Genomic DNA, 21282 nt, shown 5'->3' with positions numbered 1-21282 from the left:
TCGGCTCCGAGGGGTGAGTGGCATCGGACCCTTGTCCGCCCTCCCCTCGGTGCTTCGGCGCTGGTGAGTTCGGCCGGAGCCATCACTGTCGGTGCGGGGTCCTTAGCTCCTCGGAGCGGGACCTCTGGCTCTGCCTGACGGGTGCAGGTCATGCGGAGTGTGTTAGAGCCTGGCTCTACTCCACAGTCGGCTCCGTCAGCCCCTCCCTCTATGCTGCCTCAGGGTAAGTCGACTCACTCCCTCATCCCGGATCGCAGAGAGCCAACTCCTCAGGAGCTCCCTTTGGGGATTTCATCCTCTTCCGAGGCCTCTCCTGATTTGGCAGAAGAGCCCTCGGAAGAGGAAGTGCAGAGGAAGCACATTGACTCACCTGAGTCTATCACGTCGGACACAGATCTGGATGATTCTGAGGGTTCCCCCCGTTCCCCTTCTGAAGATGTCTCATTTGCAGACATTCTGGAGATCCTTAAACAGAGGGAAATTGGCCAGCCCTCAACCCTTCGGAGGACGAATCTGTGTATCTTGAGGCGTTTGGCTCTCGTCCTTCCACCTCCTGGGTGTCCCCTCATGCAGGTGGTTGCTAAAAGGCATGGCCGGCTCCTGATTCAGTGGACCCCACTCCCAGGAGACCCTCCAAATTCATCACAGCTCCATCAGACAAGGAATTTTTATCTAAAGGAGTCTCTGTGGATGCTATGGTGGTAGCTGCCACAAAGAAGGAACTGGCTGATCCTTCAGTGCCTGTCCATCCACCTAACAAGGAATCTAGGTCCATGGATAGGTAAGCGGATGTTCTCCTCAGCGACATTTACTATGTCGCTGAATTACCTATGCCATTTCACTCGTCTTCAAAGGGACTTGATCAAAGAAGCGAGTGAAATGCTGAAGGACCCTACAGCTACGGGTTTCAAGAGAAAATGAACACGCAGCTGGCTATCCTTAATTCTATTTCCAACTCCTCCATGCCTCCTCTTATGCGGCCGATGGAGCAGAGCCGCAGGAACAGGGTAGCCTTACGTAGGGCCTGGATGCGGCTATGCAATTTTGGAACCTTTCAAGGCGTCTTTCACGAACTCCCCTTTTGATGGATCATCTCTTTTGGTCCACAAGTGAAAGAGACCCTGACTAGGTGCGAGACTGATGGCAAGACCCTTTCTGCCGTCGGAGTCCGTTTTCTACTCCTTCTAGGCCTTACCCCAAAGGCCAGAAGGGGAAAGATGTGGTTCCGTAAACAATCTCAAGGGACTTCGCCTGACACACAGAGTCGGTTCCCGCCAGAGGCAGAGGGGGAACAACAATGGTAGACGTCGCCCTAGAGGCAGAGGGGTCCGCAGAACCAGGGCAATCGAGAAACGTCCTCCGATAAGCCCTTTCAGCATCCCTGAGGTGTTGCCCGACTGCCCATCTTCGGAGGCAGTCGGGGGAAGATTGTCACTGTACCCAGAAGCCTGGCTATCCTTGACACAAGACAAATGGGTACAGTCCATCATTTCGAAGGTTATTCTATTCCCTTTCTTCGTTTTCCAAATCAGTCAAAAAATCCCTTCCAGATATTCCACCCGCTCAAAGGGATATAGCAGCTTTGGAGATTTCAAAACTGCTTGCAAAAAGAGCTATTCAGCCAGTGCCAGCAGACCAACTAGGATCCGGAATCTACTCAAGGTTCTTTTAGTTCCAAAGAAAACAGGGACTGGAGACCAATTTTGGATCTCAGTATCTTGAACAAATCGGTCAAGAAAACAAGATTTCGGATGGTCACGCTGCAATCCATTCTTCCCCTATTGGGAAAAGGAAACTGGATGTGCTCTATAGACCTTCAGGACTATCACATAAAATGAACAGACGCTCCAGAAGATTCCTCCGCTTCAGGCTGGGAACCAGTCATTTTCAATTCAGGGCCCTGCCCTTTGGTCTCACCACTGCCCCGGTGTTTACCAAATGCATGGCAGTGGTAGCTTCTCACCTGAGACGACAAGGATTCCAGGTGTTTCCATATTTGGACGACTGGCTCCTCACAGCTCCCACCAAGCATCTCCTTCTGATGGCCAGAGATTACACTTTTCGTCTGTCAAAAACTGGGTATCTCAATAAATTGCGAAAAGTCTGTTTTGTCGCCTTGTCGTACTATTACCTACATAGGCAAATTTAGATACTGTAAACATGTCTGCAACACTAACGAACCAAAGGATATCAGACATTCAAAAATTGGTATCACTACTTCTCAACAACAACAGAGCCAAAGCCAGGTTAGTTCTAAAGGTGTTGGGAATCATGGCAGCCATACCCTCCTTCCATTGGCCAGATACCACATGCGGATCCTTCAATGGATGCTCTTTTCTCAATGGTCATACCAGGAACTTCCTATGTCTCACACCATTATGATCACGCAAAGCATCTCATGTGGTGGATGTCTTCCCCAGCTCCTGTCGGGAGACCATTTGTTCCACCTCCTCCGGTTGCTACTCTGACAACGGATGCCTCCCTGATCGGGTGGGGGCATTATCAGGGCAGGACAGTCCAGGGCACATGGCAACCAAACGAATGCCACTTGCACATAAATGTTCTGGAGATGAGAGCAGTGCTTTTAGCGTTGCAAGCCCTTCAAGACTCTCTTCCCTTGGGAACGATTGCAATCCAGACAGACAATATGTCTGTAGTGTGGTACATCAACAAACAAGGCGGAACCAGATCATACCTGTGTCGAGAAGCACTCAGACTGTGGCAATGGGCGATTTCTTCTCAGCGTTTTCTGATAGCAACGCACATCCCGGGAAGTCCAATCACATTGCGGACAAGTTGAGCAGAGCTATTCTCATGCCTCACGAGTGGTCTCTGAAAGACTCTGTAGTGAGAGAGATTTTTCTCAAGTGGGGTCAGCCTTGCTGCGATCTTTTGCTACTCCCCAAAACAGCAAGTGCAGAGAATACTTCACTCTATTCCCTTTACCAGGCCAACCCAGCAGGGACGCCATAGTCCAAGTTTGGCCCGGGACTTCTGTATGCATTTCCTCCTTTCCCACTGATCTCTCAAGTAATACAGAAAGCTATCGCTCAGAAGGCCTCATTGATCCTCATTGCTCCTTACTGGCCTCGACAAGTGTGGTTCCCCTTTCTGCATCGATTTCTTTTGGAGCGACCGTGGAATCTGGACCTAGTTCCAGATCTTTTGATCCATCAGTCGGGTCAGTTTCATCGCTCCCTCCCCTCTCTGAACCTCACTGCTTGGTTCCTCCACTTCCAACCGTAGCCAGGCTTCCTCAATTATCTCACTCTGTCAGAGATATTTTGATAGCTTCCCATAAATCTTCCACTCGAAAGATTTATTTGAGTAAGTGGAAACGCTTCTCATATTGGGCACAAGGAAAGGACATAGATCCTTTCACCGCTTCTATCCAACTAGTCCTTGATTTTCTTGCTGAACTCTTCCATGCAGGTTCATCTCCATCTACTCTTAAGGTTCAATTGGCAGCTATTTCTAATTTCCATGTGGGTATTTCTGAATCTGCCCTAATGTCCCACAAACTCTGCAAAGTTTTGAAAGGAGTTTTTCTTCTCAGACCTCCTGTAAGAAATCCTCCTTCTCCTTGGGACCTAAATTTAGTTCTTGCTTCTTTGATTCTTTCCCCTTTCGAACCTGCAGCTTCATGTTCCTTAAAGTTATTATCATGGAAAACTCTCTTTCTGGTGGCTATCACATCAGCTAGAAGAATTTCAGAACTTCAAGCACTCAGTTGTCGTTCTCCTTACCTTGTGTTCCATAAGGACAGAGTTTCCTTAACTAACCCGTCCTTTTGCCTAAGGTGGTTTCAACATCAAATCTAAACCAATGCATTGACCTCCCTGTCTTTTTCCAGTATTCAAATAGGTCTGAACAAAAATTACACTGTCTGGATGTTCATCGTCAATTAAGGTACTACTTGGACAGGACAAACAATTCAGAAAATCTGATCAGCTGTTTGTCTCCTATGCGGAAAGCAGAAAGGGACTTCCAGTTTCAAAGGTATCTTTATCCAGATGGCTAACATCTCTGATTACCCTTGTTTATGAGATTAGACACCAAAACTGCCTAATAAGCCTAAAGCCCATTCCACCAGAGCTTTGGCTACTTCTCTAGCCTTCCAAGACAGACTGCCTATTGACACCATTTGTGCAGCGGCTACTTGGGCTACTCCTCACACTTTTATTTCCCATTATAAGTTGGATTTAGCTTCTAGGCATAGAGCTAATTTTGGTTCCACTGTTCTCAGGAGTCTGTTCCGTTAGGCCACCCGGGACAAGGTGCTAGGGACGCGGTCCCATCCAGCAAGAATGAAGGCGAGATAGACAACTTAACATATAGACGTTATGTTCTTACCATAACGTTCCATGTTAGTTGTCTTCTTCTCGCCTTCTTCTTCCGCCCCCCTCCTTCCCCTGGCCTGGACAGACCTAGAGGAGTTGTGATCGTGACCTCTCTTTCTACCACCTCTTTCTTAGCTATATGCTATTATGCATATTTCTTTTTCAGGATGTAGGTCACCCTTATCCTTCCTGTTGTTAGAGGTGGATTCTGTTTTTTACAGTTATACTGTTTCTGTTATAAGCTGGGGTTAGCTTACAAACGAGATCTGAGGTAACTATCGCCTAGCATTGTGGGATATAAGGGGAGCCTCGAGCCGGTGGAACCAACTCTCGAGCTTTAGAGTGGAACCCATCCAGCAAGAAGAAGGCGAGAAGAAGACAACTAACATGGAACGTTATGGTAAGAACATAACTTCTATTTACATTTGTTGATGTTCATAGACAGTTACGTTTCTATTTGCATAGAACCAAAGAGTTTTGGAGAGCAAAACAACTGTTTATTGCATTTGCAGGCCATAAGAAAGGCGTACCAGTTACCAAAGTTACTTTATCTAAGTGGCTGTCTAGTTATATTTCCATTATTTCTTCCTCGAAGGGTATGAAACTTGACAAGTCCATTCAAGCTCACTCTACCAGGCTACATCTTCGGTCTTCCAGACCAATGCCTCCTTGGATATTTGTGCAGCAGCCATTGGGAAAACCATCATACCTTTATCAGTCATTACAAATTAGATTTGGTGTCCATGGAAAGGGCCTCCTTTGGCATGATGGTTCTGAGGAATATTCTCCCATGAGTCCACCCAGGATAAAGGTAGCTAGGGACAGTGTCCCACGTGTGAGGAGGAGATGAAAAATTGACAATATCAGCTAAAGAAGTTATAAATGTATCCATAAGCTCCATTTGTATTGCCGATTTTTCATCTCTTCTCACAACCCCACCCTCCAACTCCCTTCCATTGGTTTCCTGGTTGAAAGGGAAGATTATCTCTAGGGTTAGACTGGATTTCATTATCCCGCAGAATTTGTTTCACTTAGGGCTCTTTTTAGTGTTAAATACTAACTTTTCTCTTTCTACTGATATAATCACAGGAAACAAGATCTGAGGTAATAGGGAGAGATGCATTGTGGGTAGTGGGAGGTATCCAAGAGCTTTTTGGTTGCCATGAGCTTGCTAATGGCCAAGTCGGATCCGAGGGACTGGATCAGAACCCCCACATGTGAGGAGAGATGAAAAATCAACAATACAGATGGAAATTTATGGGGAATACATAACTTTTTTTTTATATTTGTTTCAGATATGTGCTTTCATTGACACAGTTTTGTCCTTCTTCTGATAATTTACTTAATCAAATAATTAAGTCTAAGTTGTGTATTTTCACTCTTTCTTTATTTAGATTTTGGAGAAGAGAGATATACTTTCAGTTTTACTGTCAGAGACTCCCCAGGTCATTTTATTAATGCCTCTTGCTGGGGTAAGGAGGAGTACATAAGATCCTTGGCAGCAAGCTTCAGAATTGGTGATTGTGGTAAGTGTACCATGCTTTCATATACATATATATATATATATATATATATATATGTGTATATATATATATATATATATATGTGTATATATATATATATATATATATATATATATATATATATATATATACACACACACACACACACACACACAAATACATTTGTATGTAAATATATAGTATGCTTTTCTAATGTCAAGAATTGTTCAGTTATGACTTGATGAAGCACTTGCAAAGCAATACTTAACTAACAATTTATGCTCAGATTAATTAATGTAGATAATGTAGAAAGCCATATATTTAATCTATACATAAATGAAAGATCATGATAAGTGACTATAGTACCCTTCTGAAAGTTTGAAAGTCTGCAGTGTGAATATCAAACTTCCAAAAATGATGGATGATCCTCAGAATGTAACAGCAAAGTATGAAATACACTGTTAGTTATACGGCCAAAGAAACTTTTTTATGAGTGAGATTAATAAGGTGGAACAAAATTTTAGAATTAGATGCTACCCAGAATAAATTGTAAAAGACTGTAAAGGCAAATTACATTTGAAGAGAATGGATAAATTGGAAGTAAATACTACTGTGACAAAGGGTCTATATCAGAATATCGAAATTTCAAAACTTCGAATCTGATATGGCCGACACCATATGAACGAAGTCTTGAAACTTTGAATCTTTTAACGGAGATCTCCGTACAGTGCGGAAAGGGAAGATTTCCCTTTTCTGTACTGTAGTGCGATCTCGGAGTTGGTATATTTAAGTAGCGGGAATGGGGGGGTGCACGGGGGCTTGCCCCCCTGCTTAGAGCATTTAAATGGTTTGTTTTTGTAGGTTGTTGTGTTTTATTACATTTTCAATGTTTCAGAACTTCGATTATATGGTGTCGACCATATCAGATTCAAAGTTTTGAAATTCCAGTCATGTAATATAGACTCTGTGACAAATAAGGGATGTAGTTCTTCTTTCCCCCCACAATGTAGGGTGGACAGTTAATCTGTAGCTATGCTTTTACCTTTTACTGTTGATTCTTTTGGTTTTAAAAAATTATGAGGATAAAACTGAATTTGCTAATTGGAGGTCTAGCAATTTGAAAATTATTTTTAATAAGGAAAATGGTGAGACAGTTTTTTTTTTTACTAGTAGAAGAGGAACATATAACATTTTGATTGTTTTTATTATTTTATTACCGATGAACCATCTTTTTATTGTCATTAAACTAAAATATCTTATGCTAGACCTGGTCATTTTAATTGTTGTTTTGCTAATGTCTGTTTTGCTCAGTGTTTTTGTTTGTGCAGTATTATATTGGAGGCTACTGAAATGTTGAAAAGTAAAAGATTTTCATATTTTATGCTGTTGATATAGTGTTTAGCAATATTGGTAGAGATGCTGAACCCTTCTTAGAGGTAAAAGAGCTAAATTGCAAATGTTGCTGATTTTTTATGTAGAACCAGGGTTGAATTAAGCTGTTAATTGCAAGTATATTTTAAAGTCAAGACCTTTAAAACACTGAAATATTGTGATTTGTGTGGATTGGTCATGTAACTTTTATTGCTATTTAATGATCAAGTGATTTTATGTTCATTAGTTTTATGCAATGTGAAGATGAAAGCACGTACTTTTGTGTTTGAATAAACTGTTAAGTTTGTAGCATTTATTCTGTTCATTTTACCATATTTTTTATTGCTGTACTCAGAGTAATTTCAGATAAGGCAGAAAGCAATATCTGTAACCAGTATGGTATATGAAGGATCATAATAAAAAGTGAGAGTAGAAGTTTGAAAGTCTACAATGTGAGTTTCAAATTACAAAAAATAATGAGTGACCCGCAGAGTACAGTAGTGTAGTATGAAATTCACTGTTACAACTGAAAAGGTGCACCCCCAGATGCTGCTGCCAACACATACTAACTCTAAGATCTGAAGTAGGAACTTCATTTGTCAGCAACCTTTGGGATACGGATCCGATCTCGGATCCGAGCCGGCAACTTCTATCATAGCATAGATCCGAGCTCCTAGCTCTTCCTCTTACCCATAATCCCTTGCCTACCCTGACTGACCTCAGATCTAGTTTGCCGCTCTTCAAGCAACAGCTAGATTCCAGAGCTCTTGGCGTTTTTTTGAGGAAAAAAGTTTTTCTTTCTTCTTTCTGATTGAGTGATTGTGTGTGCGTGGTAGGTTTACCCTTAACACTAAACTTGTTATTATTTTAGCTTTTCAGCTTAAATTTAATTTAAAATATTTCTCCCTCCCCCGCTGGTCATAGCGTGTGTGTGTGACTTGAGTGTTAGGGGCCTAGTGAGTGTGCTTTACTTTAGTAAAGTCGGAGGCCCCTAAAGCCATTTTTTCGAAATGCACCGAGTGTAGTCACAAGCTTTCACCGGTTGATGGCCACACTCAGTGCGTTAGGTGCCTTGGGGTTGAGCACCTCTCTTCGGGTTGCGCGATTTGCACGGCGTTCAACCCCAGGGCATTCAAGGATCAAAGTTTGAAGCTAGTTCTGGCGAGCCTTTTACCCCCAGACTCTGCTTTGGCCTCCGGTACTTTGGTGCCCACTACCCCCCGGTAGCGGTCACTCCTGCCTCCCTTCCTCTGACTGGGACTCAACCTCCCGCTTTGGCTCCGGAGGATAGGGAGTCCAGGAAAGAGAAGCGGCGGGAGAAGCACCTTAAGCGGCGGGCCGAGGACTCTTCATCGGCTCCGCCCGCCAAGAGGGCTTCTCCGTCCAGGTCTTCTCGATCTCCTCCTCCTCGGATCCGATCCCCTTGTTTCTCCCCGGGACCCGAGGAGGAGGTGATCCGGTCCCCGTCGAGGTCATCGAGGCGGCACTCCAGGTCTGCCTCGGTGGCCTCTTCGAGGTCCACTTTTAGCATGTCAGATGCGGACATGGACCGGATGATGAGGAGATTCATCCAGGCCCAGATGCAGTTGGGAGTGCTCTTGCTTCCCTCCCCCCTCCGGGGGGGAGCTTGACCCCTTTTTTTGCCCCTATTGCTCCTTCTCCGACCCGCATTCCGGGTTCGGAGCGCTTGGAGCCGAGCCACGTTGGATCCGGGGGTAGGTCGGAGCCGACCGTGCTGGGCACGTCGGCTCCGACGGCTCCCTCAAGTTTGTCGGACCCGACCTCTCGGAGCCGTGGGCCGAGCTTCGGATCGGAGGGATTCGGTGTGCTTTCGGCTCTGTCTCGGTCGGAGCACACTGGTCCTTCAGATCCGACGTTCTCGGCGCCTGGTCCGATCCCTGGTTCGCATCTGAGTGGGAGTCGGATCTCAGATCCGTCAGAGAGCGGCTTCCCCTCGGCTTTCGCTGCGGTGGAGAGGGCACTGTCGACTGCTTCCAGGCCTCCGGTCCTAGCTTCGGCTCTCTCCCGCACTCCTTCTCATCTGGTCCTGGCTCCCCTCATCCGGCCCTCGGGGCAGCCTGCCTCAGCACCTCTAGGAGTTCCAGTGGAACAAGATACAGTCCGTGAGGACTCCTCGGACAGCCCCCCTGAGGAGATTCCTCACAAGGCAAAGTGCAAAAGGAGGCACATAGACTCCCCTGAGAGTCTCACCGAAGATACGGACTTGGATGAAGGGAAAGGCTCCCCTAGATCACCTCCCGAGGATGTCTCCTTTGGAGACATCATGGAAATGCTCAAAATCAGGGGTGGGTGGTCTGCCCCTAAGGCTTCCTCTGATGAGTCCGTATTCCTTGAGGCGTTTGAGGCAGGACCATCTATCTCTTGGGTGTTCCCTCCACCCGACCCCCTGGTGGATCTCATATCCTCTAGGGTTTGGAAGGAACCGGACACCATAGAGCCAATCCCCAAGCGTCTGGACAAAATTTTGAGCCCCCCTGCAGAGAGATCACACTGGAGCAGAGGTCCCCCTGTGGATGCCATGTTGGTGGCTGCAGCCACCAAGAAAGAGTTGGCTCAGGAGAGCCCCACGGTTCATCCTCCGAGCAAGAGTCTCACGCGATGGACCGTCTTGGGAAGCGTGCCTTCAGTTCAGCGACCTTCTCTATGAGGGCCTTGAACTACATGGCACACGTTATTCGGATGCAGCGGGATCTAATTAAGGAATACGCTGCTTCCCCCCATTGTCCATGTCAGAGGGAGACAAGGATCTGTACTCCTCCCGAATGGCCACCCTCCACTCTATCTCTAACACCTCTATGTGGATGTTGTCTCATGCTACGGAGGGAGCCGCTAGAGCAGGTGGAGTTGGGCTTGTCATGAGGAGACAGGCCTGGCTCCATCACTGTGACTTCTCAGAACCCTTTAAGGCGTCATTCGCGAATGCCCCTTTTGATGGTTCTGCACTGTTCGGCAAAACCGTTCGCGACACTCTTGTCCAGAGCAAGAAAGACGGGAAGACCTTGTCTGCCGTCGGAGTCCGCTTCTCTGCACCCCAGAGGTCCTTTTCAAAGAACCAAAAGGGTCAGAAGAAGATGTGGTTCCGAAAATCGCATCAATCCCAGTCTGCTCAGGACAACCAGTCCTCTCGTGGCAGAGGAGCACAGGGAGGACGCCGCCCCAGAGGCAGAGGGGGTGCCAGGAATTTTGGGTCCAGAGAACCATTCTCTGAGAGGCCCACGCAGAACCCCTGAGGGGTTACCCGACTGCTCCACTCTGGAGGCAGTCAGGGGGGGGGGGTTCGAGGCACCTAGCGATGTGGGAGTCCATAACAACGGATCGCTGGGTGCTTCGTATTATATCCAGAGGTTACCAAATTCCCTTTATAGTAAACCCCAGAATCAGAGGCCTCCCAGACGTTCCACCCAGTCAGAGGGAGGCGGCTGCTGCAGAAATTCAGCAGCTTCTGCAAAAAAGAGCCATCCAGCCCGTCCCCCCAGATCAAGTCGGATCAGGGTTTTACTCCACGTTCTTTCTGGTGCCAAAAAAAACGGGGGACTTGAGGTCCATCCTCGACCTCTCTCTCCTAAAGCTGGCGGTACCCAAAGAAAGGTTCCGAATGGTCACGTTGCAATCTGTCCTCCCCTTATTGCGGGAGGACGACTGGATGTGCTCCATAGACCTCAAGGATGCGTACTATCACATTCTAGTGGACAGGCATTCCAGGAGGTTTCTCCACTTCCGGCTGGGAGCCAGTCATTTTCAATTCAGGGTCCTCCCCTTCAGTCTCACCTCAGCCCCCAGGGTGTTCACCAAGGTCCTAGCGATAATAGCGGCCCACCTGAGACTCCAGGGAATTCAGGTCTTTCCATACCTGGACGACTGGCTCCTTACGACCCCAACAAGGCATCTACTTTGTTCATGCAGGGATTATTTCCTCAGTCTGGCTCCACTATTAGGATTAACCATCAACATGACCAAATCCTCTCTCATCCCTACACAGGTGTTGGATTTTATAGGGGCAAGACTGGATTCTAGACAGATGCTTGCGTTCTTGACTCCAGATCGGCTTCGGAACCTGATGTTGCACGTGCAGGCCATCCTTCAACTGCAAACTCCTTCGGCAGAATTGATCCTGAGGGCCCTAGGATCTATGGTGGCTGCAATCCCTCTGCTGCCTCTGGCCCGGTTGAACATGAGGGTTCTGCAGTTGACCCTCCAGGTACAATGGTCCCTGTCTCGCAACCCCCTGTCTCACCCCATTTCCTTAAGCAAGGTTTGCAGAAGATCGCTCCTGTGGTGGCTCCACTCTCCCAATCTCCACACGGGATGTCCCTTCTCACTACCTCTGCCAGTCGACACAGTGACCACGGACGCCTCTCGCCTGGGGTGGGGGTGGGGGCATTTTTCAGGCAGGACAGTCCAAGGCACGTGGAACGACGTAGAGACCTCTTTGCATATCAACGTCCTAGAGATGAGGGTGATGCTTTTGACGTTGCAGGCACTACACAACTCTCTTCCAGTAGGGACGATTGCAGTACAGACAGATAACATGTCGGTCGTCTGGTACATCAACAAACAGGAGGGAACCAGGTCTTACCCCCTTTGCCACGAGGCCATGAGAGTGTGGGAATGGGCGATTTCCACCAACCGCTTTCTCATAGCAACGCACATTCCGGGACGGTCCAACATTCTAGTGGACAGGCTCAGTCGTTCTATCCTGACTCCTTACGAATGGACTCTCAACCAGCGAGTTGCAGAGCAAGTATTTGCCCGATGGGGGCAACCTTGTTGCGATCTTTTTGCCTCTCCTTCAAACACCAAATGCAACGACTACTTCGCTCTGATCCCCCCTCCGGGGTAGTCTCCGAGAGACTCTCTAGTTCATGCTTGGCCTCCCAGTCTGCTTTATGCTTACCCTCCTCTTCCCCTGATGTTGAAATTATTACAGAAAGCCAGGCAGCTGGGGAGCAAGATGATCCTCATTGCCCCCTTCTGGCCTCGTCAGACGTGGTTCCCTTACCTATGGTCTCACCTAGTGTATCCACCATGGATTCTGGATCCCCTCCCGGATCTCATTTCTCACCCTCTCGATCTTCCAACTCCGAAACTGGTCAACCTCAAGCTGACGGCTTGGTTGCTCCAGTTCCACTCCTCATAAGGACTCCCGGGATCTCATCACCTGTCAAAGCCATTCTTGTAGCAGCTCACAAGCCTTCCACCAGGAAGGTTTATCGAAGTAAGTGGAAACGCTTCACTGTTTGGGCAGAACACCGTCGTTTACACCCTTTTACAGCCCCGATAGCGTCAGTTCTAGATTTTCTAACCTCTCTCTTTCACCAGGGGGCTAGTTCCTCCACAGTCAAGGTACAACTTGCAGCAATCTCATACTATCACGTGGGGCAAGAGTCTGGCCCTCTTATCACCAAACTGTGTAAGACCTTCCTCAAGGGTACCTTCCTCCTCAGGCCTCCAGTCAAAGAGGTGGTACCTCCATGGGATTTATCCTTAGTCTTACAGGCCTTGACTGGTCCCCCATTCGAACCGGCGGCCACGGTTGATCTCAAATTTCTCTCTTGGAAGACAGCCTTTTTGGTGGCCATAACTTCAGCTAAAAGAGTGTCGGAATTGCAAGCTCTTTGTGTCAAACCTCCATATCTGGTCTTTCACCCGGATAGGGTTTACCTCAGGATCAATCCGTTCTTTCTACCTAAGGTATCTTCAGAAGCGAACATCAATCAATCTATCAATCTTCCAGTGTTTTTCCCCAACTTTCAAAACAAAGGAGAGTACAAGCTACATTCCTTAGACATACACAGACAACTACGTTTTTATATCCATAGAACTGCTGATCATAGGCAATCCGATCAGTTGTTTATCTCCTTTGCCAAAAGTAATTTCGGAAAGCCAGTTTCTAAAGTTTCTCTCTCTCGATGGATCTCGAGTTGCATTCTTTTAGCATATCAGAGCTCGGGGAGGCCTGCACCTCGAGGAGTCCATGCTCATTCTACTAGGGCCGTTGCCACATCTGCGGCCTTTCAAGCTAGGGTTCCACTGGATGACATTTGTTCCACAGCCACTTGGGCTTCATCTCACACCTTTATCAGCCACTATAAAATAGATGTTGTCTCCTGAGGTAGGGTGTCCTTTGGCTCTGCTGTGCTCCGGAATATCCTTCCATGAAGGCCACCCAAGATTTAGGTAGCTGGGGACTCTGTCCCAAAGGTTGCTGACAAATGAAGTTCCTACTTTAGATTAAGAAGTTATGTACTCACCATAACGTTCCATCTGAGTAGGTATCTTCATTTGTCTGCAACCATCCCCCCCTCCTTCCCCCTGACCAAAATGATCGTTCTTGTGGTTATTAGCATATGTTCCCTTTGGGACACTTTTATCAGCTGTGCTATGGGGCAAACTTGATCTGAGGTCAGTCCGGGTAGGCAAGGGATTATGGGTAAGGGGAGGAGCTAGGAGCTCGGATCTATGCTATGATAGAAGTTGCCGGCTCGGATCCGTATCCCAAAGGTTGCAGACAAATGAAGATACCTACTCAGATGGAGTGTTATGATGAGTACATAACTTCTTAATCATTGCACCTCAAAGAAAAGGGAATACTCTGAGATGCAGAAATTTTGGACTTAGTACATAAAAATGTTTATCATATTGAATGCTACTGTAGTAGCTGTAGCTATATGAGTTATATTCTGCCCAGGATATACAGCTGGACAGCTTTCAAAGCTTCAGGGCACCTTCCACACACCCAAATGGTCAGTCATCTTCTCTGACTAAAAAGTCAGACTTGGGCACTAGGCCCTTCACAGCTTTCCTGCCAGCAGAAGGAGGCTGAGCACTGAAAGGAAAATGCAAGAAAGAATAAAAAAAAAAAATAAATGTCCACACCGTGGCATAAAAAAAACACATAAAAAAAACAAGGAGAATGGAGGAAGGGAGCATCTACTGCAGCAGTGATCATTCAAACCTCTACTGTTCTAGTAAATTCAACTTATACTACTTTTCTATGTTCCTCATATTGATAACTGCTACAGTAGCCTTAGCTATATGGATTGATAACTTTAGCTAACTATATTTGGGTGTTGGAAGGAGAATAGTCCAGGAGCCCTTGAAGAATGGTCCTAGCAAAGCTTGACCTGGACCTAGAGAATGAGTCAAGCTTATAGTGCTTTGTATAAGTATGTACAGGGACCAAGTAGCAGCTTCTAGAATACTTCTAGAATCCAACCCTTTCCAAAGAGCCATAGATGAAGACAAGGCCCTGGTAGAGTGGGTATTGACCTTGTCTGGAATAGATGGTGAGTATAACAAAAGTTTATAGTCTTTGGCAACCATTTGGAGACAGTCTATTTTAACACAGGTTGTCCTTTCTTACCTTCACAGGAAATGAACAATTAATCTGAAAGATATAGTTCTGGTCAGAGTATCTGTGTTGCAAGGTCTTATGGTGAGTCAGCCTTACGTCATTTTCGACAGAGAATCGTTTCTTTGAGATCTAATCCTTCTTTTATGCATAAAGTTGTATCTGAGTTTACTGTAAGCCAAACTATGCATCTCTCCATTTTCTTTCCTGAACCTAAAAATGAGGGAGAAAGGATACTTCATACCTTGGATATGCGCAGACAAGTCACTTACTATCTTGATCAAAGAAAATCCTTCAGAACTTCCAATAAGTTCCAACTGTACTTTCCATAATGCCATCAGGCTGCAACCATGTTGGCCTAATATTGCTTATCCCATCAAGAACACTTGCATTAAAACCTTTTTAGTAAGTTCCAGAAGATAGAACATGGAATCCTTTAAAGATTTTATATGAGGCAAAGCTCCTCACAGCTTCCATGCAGGAAGTTACATAATCTGCAGCTCCATAGCTTTAACTACTTCAAGGTCACCAAGACTGAGGACAGATTATATTGTTGCAATGTAGGGCTTAGACAGATAGGCTTCAGTGAAGGAAGTGGAGATGGAGCAACCAGGTACTGTCTTGTACATCTGTAAACAACAGTGTTGTAAAACATACTTACCTGTGCCTTGAATACCATACATGAAAGCTATTTTTGGCACTCTGTACCAGGCTAATAGCATGTTTCATGTGGAGTATTTACTCTACCAGCTGCTTGACTACCATTAGTGCATATAGACTCACAAAACTTCATTTGTCCATGGTACTGCAGTTGTCTACAGTCACATTTTGTGAACTCATTCCATAAGTCATTTAGTATTCCTGCTGTGATATGTTCTATGTTCCAGTTTAGTGGTGACATCAGAAACCATTCTGTTTGGATGCACATATATCCAGTATGTATTGTCTTCCTACCAGCACTATGGACCACAAATGCCAGCAGAAACATTATTTTGCAAACAGATGACATTCTTTGGCACTTATGAAGGGGGCACATGTTGCGGTGTAGTAATCAGTCTTCCATGATTTGTTACTGCCAATATGTGTACTTCTAAGGTTATCAGAGTTGCATGATTATTTATGGATGCTGCAGCAGGACAGGGCCTTCACATATTACGTAAATTACTGTGTGTGCTTTGTGGACAGTTTACAGTTACTATACTCCAGGTGCAATGGAGTAATCTGGCATGCTGCATGTCCTTGTTTGTACACTGTGGGCAGAGTGGTTCACTTCCTGTTTTTGCTAGTATGCAACACTTGCTTAGCTTGTTTGTGTACAAAGTTTCCATCGTGTTTCGCAGATCTTTTCAAGTGCACTGCAATATTTACAGTTGCACATTTTCTTAGCTGTGTTTCAGCATTTCATCACCATTTCATGGTATGACATTTGTTTGTGTCTTTCGGCTTTTCCCGGCTAGGGGTCGCCAAAGCTGAAATCCGGTCCGCTAATGATTGGTAGTGGATTTTTATGTACCGGGTTACCAGCCCTGATGCACAACCTTCAACGAAGGCACGCCCCATTCACGTATGCCTCCACACAGAAGACGCTCTAACTGAGAATCGAACGGGACAACGTCTTGCTATGAGGCGACAACGCTACTGCAGCACCACCACTGCAATTGCATTTCATGGTATGACATACCTACTATAATTTAAGAAGATGGTAATCTCTTAAGTATAGAGGAGATAAAATGAGGGACTTTAATTACAGACATGATCATATTTTAATTTTGACTGTAATTTTTTATTTAACTGAGAAAAATGCACTTGATTAAGATGAATTACCTCAAGAGGTATTGAACAGTAAACTGCAGAAGGCTTTAAGTTGGTATGCAACTTGTAGAGGAAGTGGGAGGGCAGCTGAAAGATGCTAGCTTTATAGCTGGAAAGACTAGATACACATTATTTCTCTTGGAGCCAGAACAATTATGTAACGTGATGTGCTCTTTATATCAGTTATATTCAGAAGCAGTTACTGATTTTGCTGCAAGTGCACATCTTTGAAATGAGTACGTTTTACTATAAGTATAGGAAACACCATTTCAGGTGTCCTGTCTTTACAGTGTTGAACAATGGGGATACACTCTAGTTTCTAGAGAGCTAAAGTCTTCCGTTAATATGTTGATAATTATTTGTTCTTTTATTTATTTATTCATTCATTCATTCATTCATTCATTCATTCATTTATTTATTTATGTATTTATTTATTAGTGTTTTATACCAAGTATGCAACCAGCTGCTAAAACTCACCCAGTAACTGTAAAACAACTTTAACACAGGAAAACACTATTACAACAATAAGACATAACTTATTTTAATGTGTTGGGATAAAAGCTTGTTTGGACATTCATCAGAATGACACTAAGGTTTGCTTCAAATTTTGGGAGCTTCATTCCCCAAATATTTTTTTATTTATTTCTCTGGGCTTTTAGAAGTAAATATGCATCTAGTATATGAGTTCCAGTGAAGATATGGAAGAATCTTGCAGCAGTTTTATAGTACAATGGATGCTTTAATAAGCTGCACAAGAAGAGATAGCATATACTTTCCTATAATGGGAATTATGAAGAAATGGTTAAGGATTACCATATATACACTTCAGATCTCCACACAACACTAAATAGGATAAAGCGGATATCAGAGAATGAAGTAATGAATGAATATAAATGTTTAATTATAATAGTTTTAAACAGTGCAGTTGAAATTCATATGAATTTGTATTCTTCATTGTAGTTGTAATTGAAAATCCTCTTGTTCAGACAAAAGATATTGAAAGAGATGAGAGATTTTGCCCTGCAACATCAAGGTAAGTTTAACAGTGAAATGGTACACTGCTAAAACTGTATGCATTAACATGTCTATGATTGGGGAATCGCTTGTCAGGAGAATTACTTCAGTGATTTTATTAAAGTTAAATTCAGCTCATCTACTTACATAGTTATTCTTACCTTGATTAAGCTGGAATATTGTTCTTTCCTACTGCCTAGTTATGTACCTAACTATATCCATACAAATTATAATTAAGTATAGAAGCGTTACTACTGTACGTATACTATCTTATCTGCTTTATCATTGTAAAGTTCAGTTTAATTCTGTTTTGCCTGATATTGATATTTTCTAACTGAAAAGATTTTTGATTTTACTGCACTTATTGGAGATTTTCTCCCCAGGCCTTCACCAAAAAAGGGGCCTTTGTGCCCAGTCAGACTTCCCCATCTGACAAATGTAGACTAAATAAATAATTCTAACTTCAAATTTCCTTGGATGACATAAACATTTAAAAATAACAGAAATGGAATCTGATTTCACTGATTGATTGTAGGCAAATATATTAAAGATAGTGTATTGAGGGATAAAACCCATGATCTGATATTGTCAATTTTTCATCTCATCCTCACATGTGGGTATGGATCCTATACATCAGATCTGATTCTGCTGTTACCAAGCTTGTGGCAACCAAAAAACTCATGGATACCTCCCTTTACCCACAACACATCTCTCCCCATTACCTCAGATCTCATTTTCTGCTTTGCGAAAATGTGGTCTGATCCGCTAGCCCTTGGGTTATCAGGTTGTATTAATAAAAAAAAATTTCTTCTATCGTCTATTTTTCTCTATATTATTAGTGTATTTAAGCTTTTCTATCTCTCCCTTATTGGTAATAACCCTTCCTTTACAGTAACCAGTTTTTATTAGGTTACTTTCGTTTTCTCTCTATTCTCTTTCCCGCCAGCAGTAACCGTATTTTTATAGGTTACTTCCCTCCCCTTTTACCTTTAAAGGTATTCATTTAACTACAGTTGCTAGTAGTTCTCTTCTTTCTACTTCCATCTATTCTTATTAAAAAAAAATAAATAAATTTTCTCCCTTTCGCTGTTTTGCCCTAAGTGTGCATGTGTCTGTGTGAGTGGCTTCTTTGCCTGTTTTTTTCTTGTATTATGGCGGAGAAACAAGAAAAACCTGCTGGATTTAAAAAATGCACAAAGTGCAGGCACAAAAGTCCTTTTACTGACTTGCACTCCCTGTGTGCCTGTTGTCTTGGACCCTTTCACTTGCAAGAGGATTGTGTGATTTTACACACTTTCAACCATCGAGCTTTGGTTGAAAGAAAAAATAAGTACACCTTGAGGGGCATGTTACCTTTTGCCTTTGAGGAGGATATTGCTGGCAGCAAAGAAAAATCTGGCTCATCTACAAAAACTAAATCAACTCATTCCAGCCCTGCTTCATCACTTTCTTCAAAATCCTTTGATAGAGAAAGAAGAGACCCACTTTGGCACTGATGGATTCTTCGGAGCCAAGAGCAAAATATCAAAATCTCCAAAGCCTGTCTGTGACCCGGTTGGAGCCTTTGGTGCTAACGAGTACTGCATTGGATCCGGCTTCTTCGGCTCTAAGGCTGTCTTGTAAGGATAGAATGGATCCATTAATGTTGGATCTGACAACTAGTCCCTTCAAGCATATTTTGACACTACTGAGGGCTCGGTACTCCCAGACCTTTGAGCCAGTTCCATCGAGGGTACCATCTCCCTTCTTATCCAGACCAAGGTTGCCATCTGCCTCTTCTTCCCATTTGATGAGGAGCCTTACTGAAGACGATGTGGAACAGATGCTACAGAAGATTTTGTGGATGCAGGGCATTACTAAGCCCCCCTCTGCCTCGACCCTTATGGTGCCAGATCTGACTAAAACATCCACTCCCTGTCTTCCTCCTCCTCTGACTTCAGGGCAAGCTTCAGAGTCATCAGATCCGATGCACCCTGTGCCTTTCAGTTCTTATCCAAAGATGTCCTGTTTCTCGGATCAGACCTTTGCTTAAGCTCTTCAGCCTTCTCATAGCTGGAGAGTTCCCAGTGCAGTAGTGAGCCTCGTGAACCTCGAGTGTGCTCGACTCCCAGGTCTTCAGAGCAGTTGATGTGCCTTGGGGCTTCAGTGAAGGTGAGCTCGGCTCCGGCTTTAGACCTGGTGAACTGTCTTCTGGATTGGGGCAATGTTACCATTGCCTCATGTCCCCCGACAACCCTCTCCTCCTCCCACAACACACAAATACATGCGAGAGCTGCAACTATACGGCCAACCTGGAGGCTGAGCTCTCAACATAGGACTGGCAAGACCAGTCAGGAGGAGAAGGTTACCACACACACTATAGACCCAGTCTCACATAGTACCATTACAACCTCAAATCATACACATAAACACACAAAGACATACTCGGAGGCTCTGATCAAAAATCTACCAAAACAGCAGAGGCCACCAAAGCAGACACCCAAACAACCACCACCTCAGAACACAACACCTGCAACACATAGACCTCACAGTCAGAGTGTCAAACAGTCACAGCCCTTAAGGCCAAACACAATGCCAGACACACTAGTCATTGGTGACTCCATAGTCAGACACACTGCGCCCGCCACCAGACTGAGTAAGGAGAAGGTCACAGTAAGCTGCCTGTCGGGCGCTAGAATCCGCCACATAAGCAAGCACTCAGGTCTCTCAACAGCAGGTACAAATATGACTCAGTCATTGTCCACGCTGGTGTAAACGACCTGAGACGTACCTCCTTGGACTACATGAAAAGAGACATTGAGGAGCTCTCTGATTATGTAGCCCAGGCAGGTATGACCCTGACCTTGAGCAGTATCCTACCTTCACCAAGAATGATGCCACAATACAGAGATAAGATGATCAGCTTTAACAATTGGCTTAAACACTGGTGTCATTCAAAGGGGATCCAGTGTCTGTCTGCCTGGGATGACATGCTGGACAAGCCACGCTGCTCAAGGGACGGCTTGCACCTGTCACCCTGGGATTCCGGATATTGGCAAAGGCTCTTGCCACCCCATAGTGCCTTTTTAGGCAAGGCTCAAATTCTAAACCTACCACCCTAGAACACAAAAAGGAAAAAACTAAGGGTAATGCTGCTCAATGCCAGAAGTCTAAATCTCAAAATGCACGACTCGAGGCCCTTCTCAGTATGGAGAACATCGATGTCTGTGCTGTGACAGAAACCTGGTTCAAGGCTCCTGAGAGCACCCCAGCGCTATCAGGTTTTACCTCATATCATGCGTTCGGCCCCAAAATCCGGACAATACCAAGAAAGGAGGGTATCCATATTCATCAAGGACACCCACACCTCAAGACTGGTGGCAACGCACGATGCATCGGAGACCATCCAGGTGCAATTAACCATAGGCAAGACTGCTCTGCAAATTGTAGCATGTTACAGGCCACCCTCACAAACTCAGGAACCTCACATGGCCTTCCTGAAAACACTAGAGGGATAAATGTATCACCAAACACCATCATACTAGGTGACTTCAATTACCCTAATATAGACTGGGAACACTACTCAAGCCCAAACACCCTAGCCCAAAAGTTCCTGGAATTCATAAACTCAAATGCCATGGAACAACTAGTCACCATCCCACAAGAGGAGATAACATACTTGATCTCATCATCACAACATGGGAGCACAATGTTCAACACCGGAGGTATACCCTCACTGGTGAGATCAGATCACAAACTAATCTCGCTGGAGGTCCTCATCCCACCCCACCTGAAATAAAAAGACCACAGTAAAGAACTTCTCAAAAGCCGACTTCACACTTCTAAAGACTAGTGTGGTCTCCTTTAAGGCCCCGAGCGGCGGAAAACAGTA

At 44.9% G+C, this 21282-nt stretch overlaps 1 protein-coding gene across 1 annotated transcript in view; it reads left to right on the top strand.

Moving 5' to 3' along the window:
- MEIOB (meiosis specific with OB-fold) overlaps window positions 1-21282 on the top strand; it is a 1518339-nt gene that overhangs the window by 459071 nt on the left and 1037986 nt on the right. The window contains exons 3-4 of the mRNA XM_044088948.1: window positions 5735-5866; window positions 17358-17430. Coding sequence (XP_043944883.1) covers window positions 5735-5866; window positions 17358-17430 — 205 coding nt within the window. The remainder of the gene's footprint in view (window positions 1-5734; window positions 5867-17357; window positions 17431-21282) is intronic.

This window comes from Protopterus annectens, chromosome 12.part0 (assembly GCF_019279795.1).
Source record: "Protopterus annectens isolate FY-2018-M chromosome 12.part0, PAN1.0, whole genome shotgun sequence".
Classification (NCBI taxonomy): Eukaryota; Metazoa; Chordata; order Ceratodontiformes; family Protopteridae; genus Protopterus; species Protopterus annectens.
This window is presented reverse-complemented; position numbering and strand designations above follow the sequence as displayed.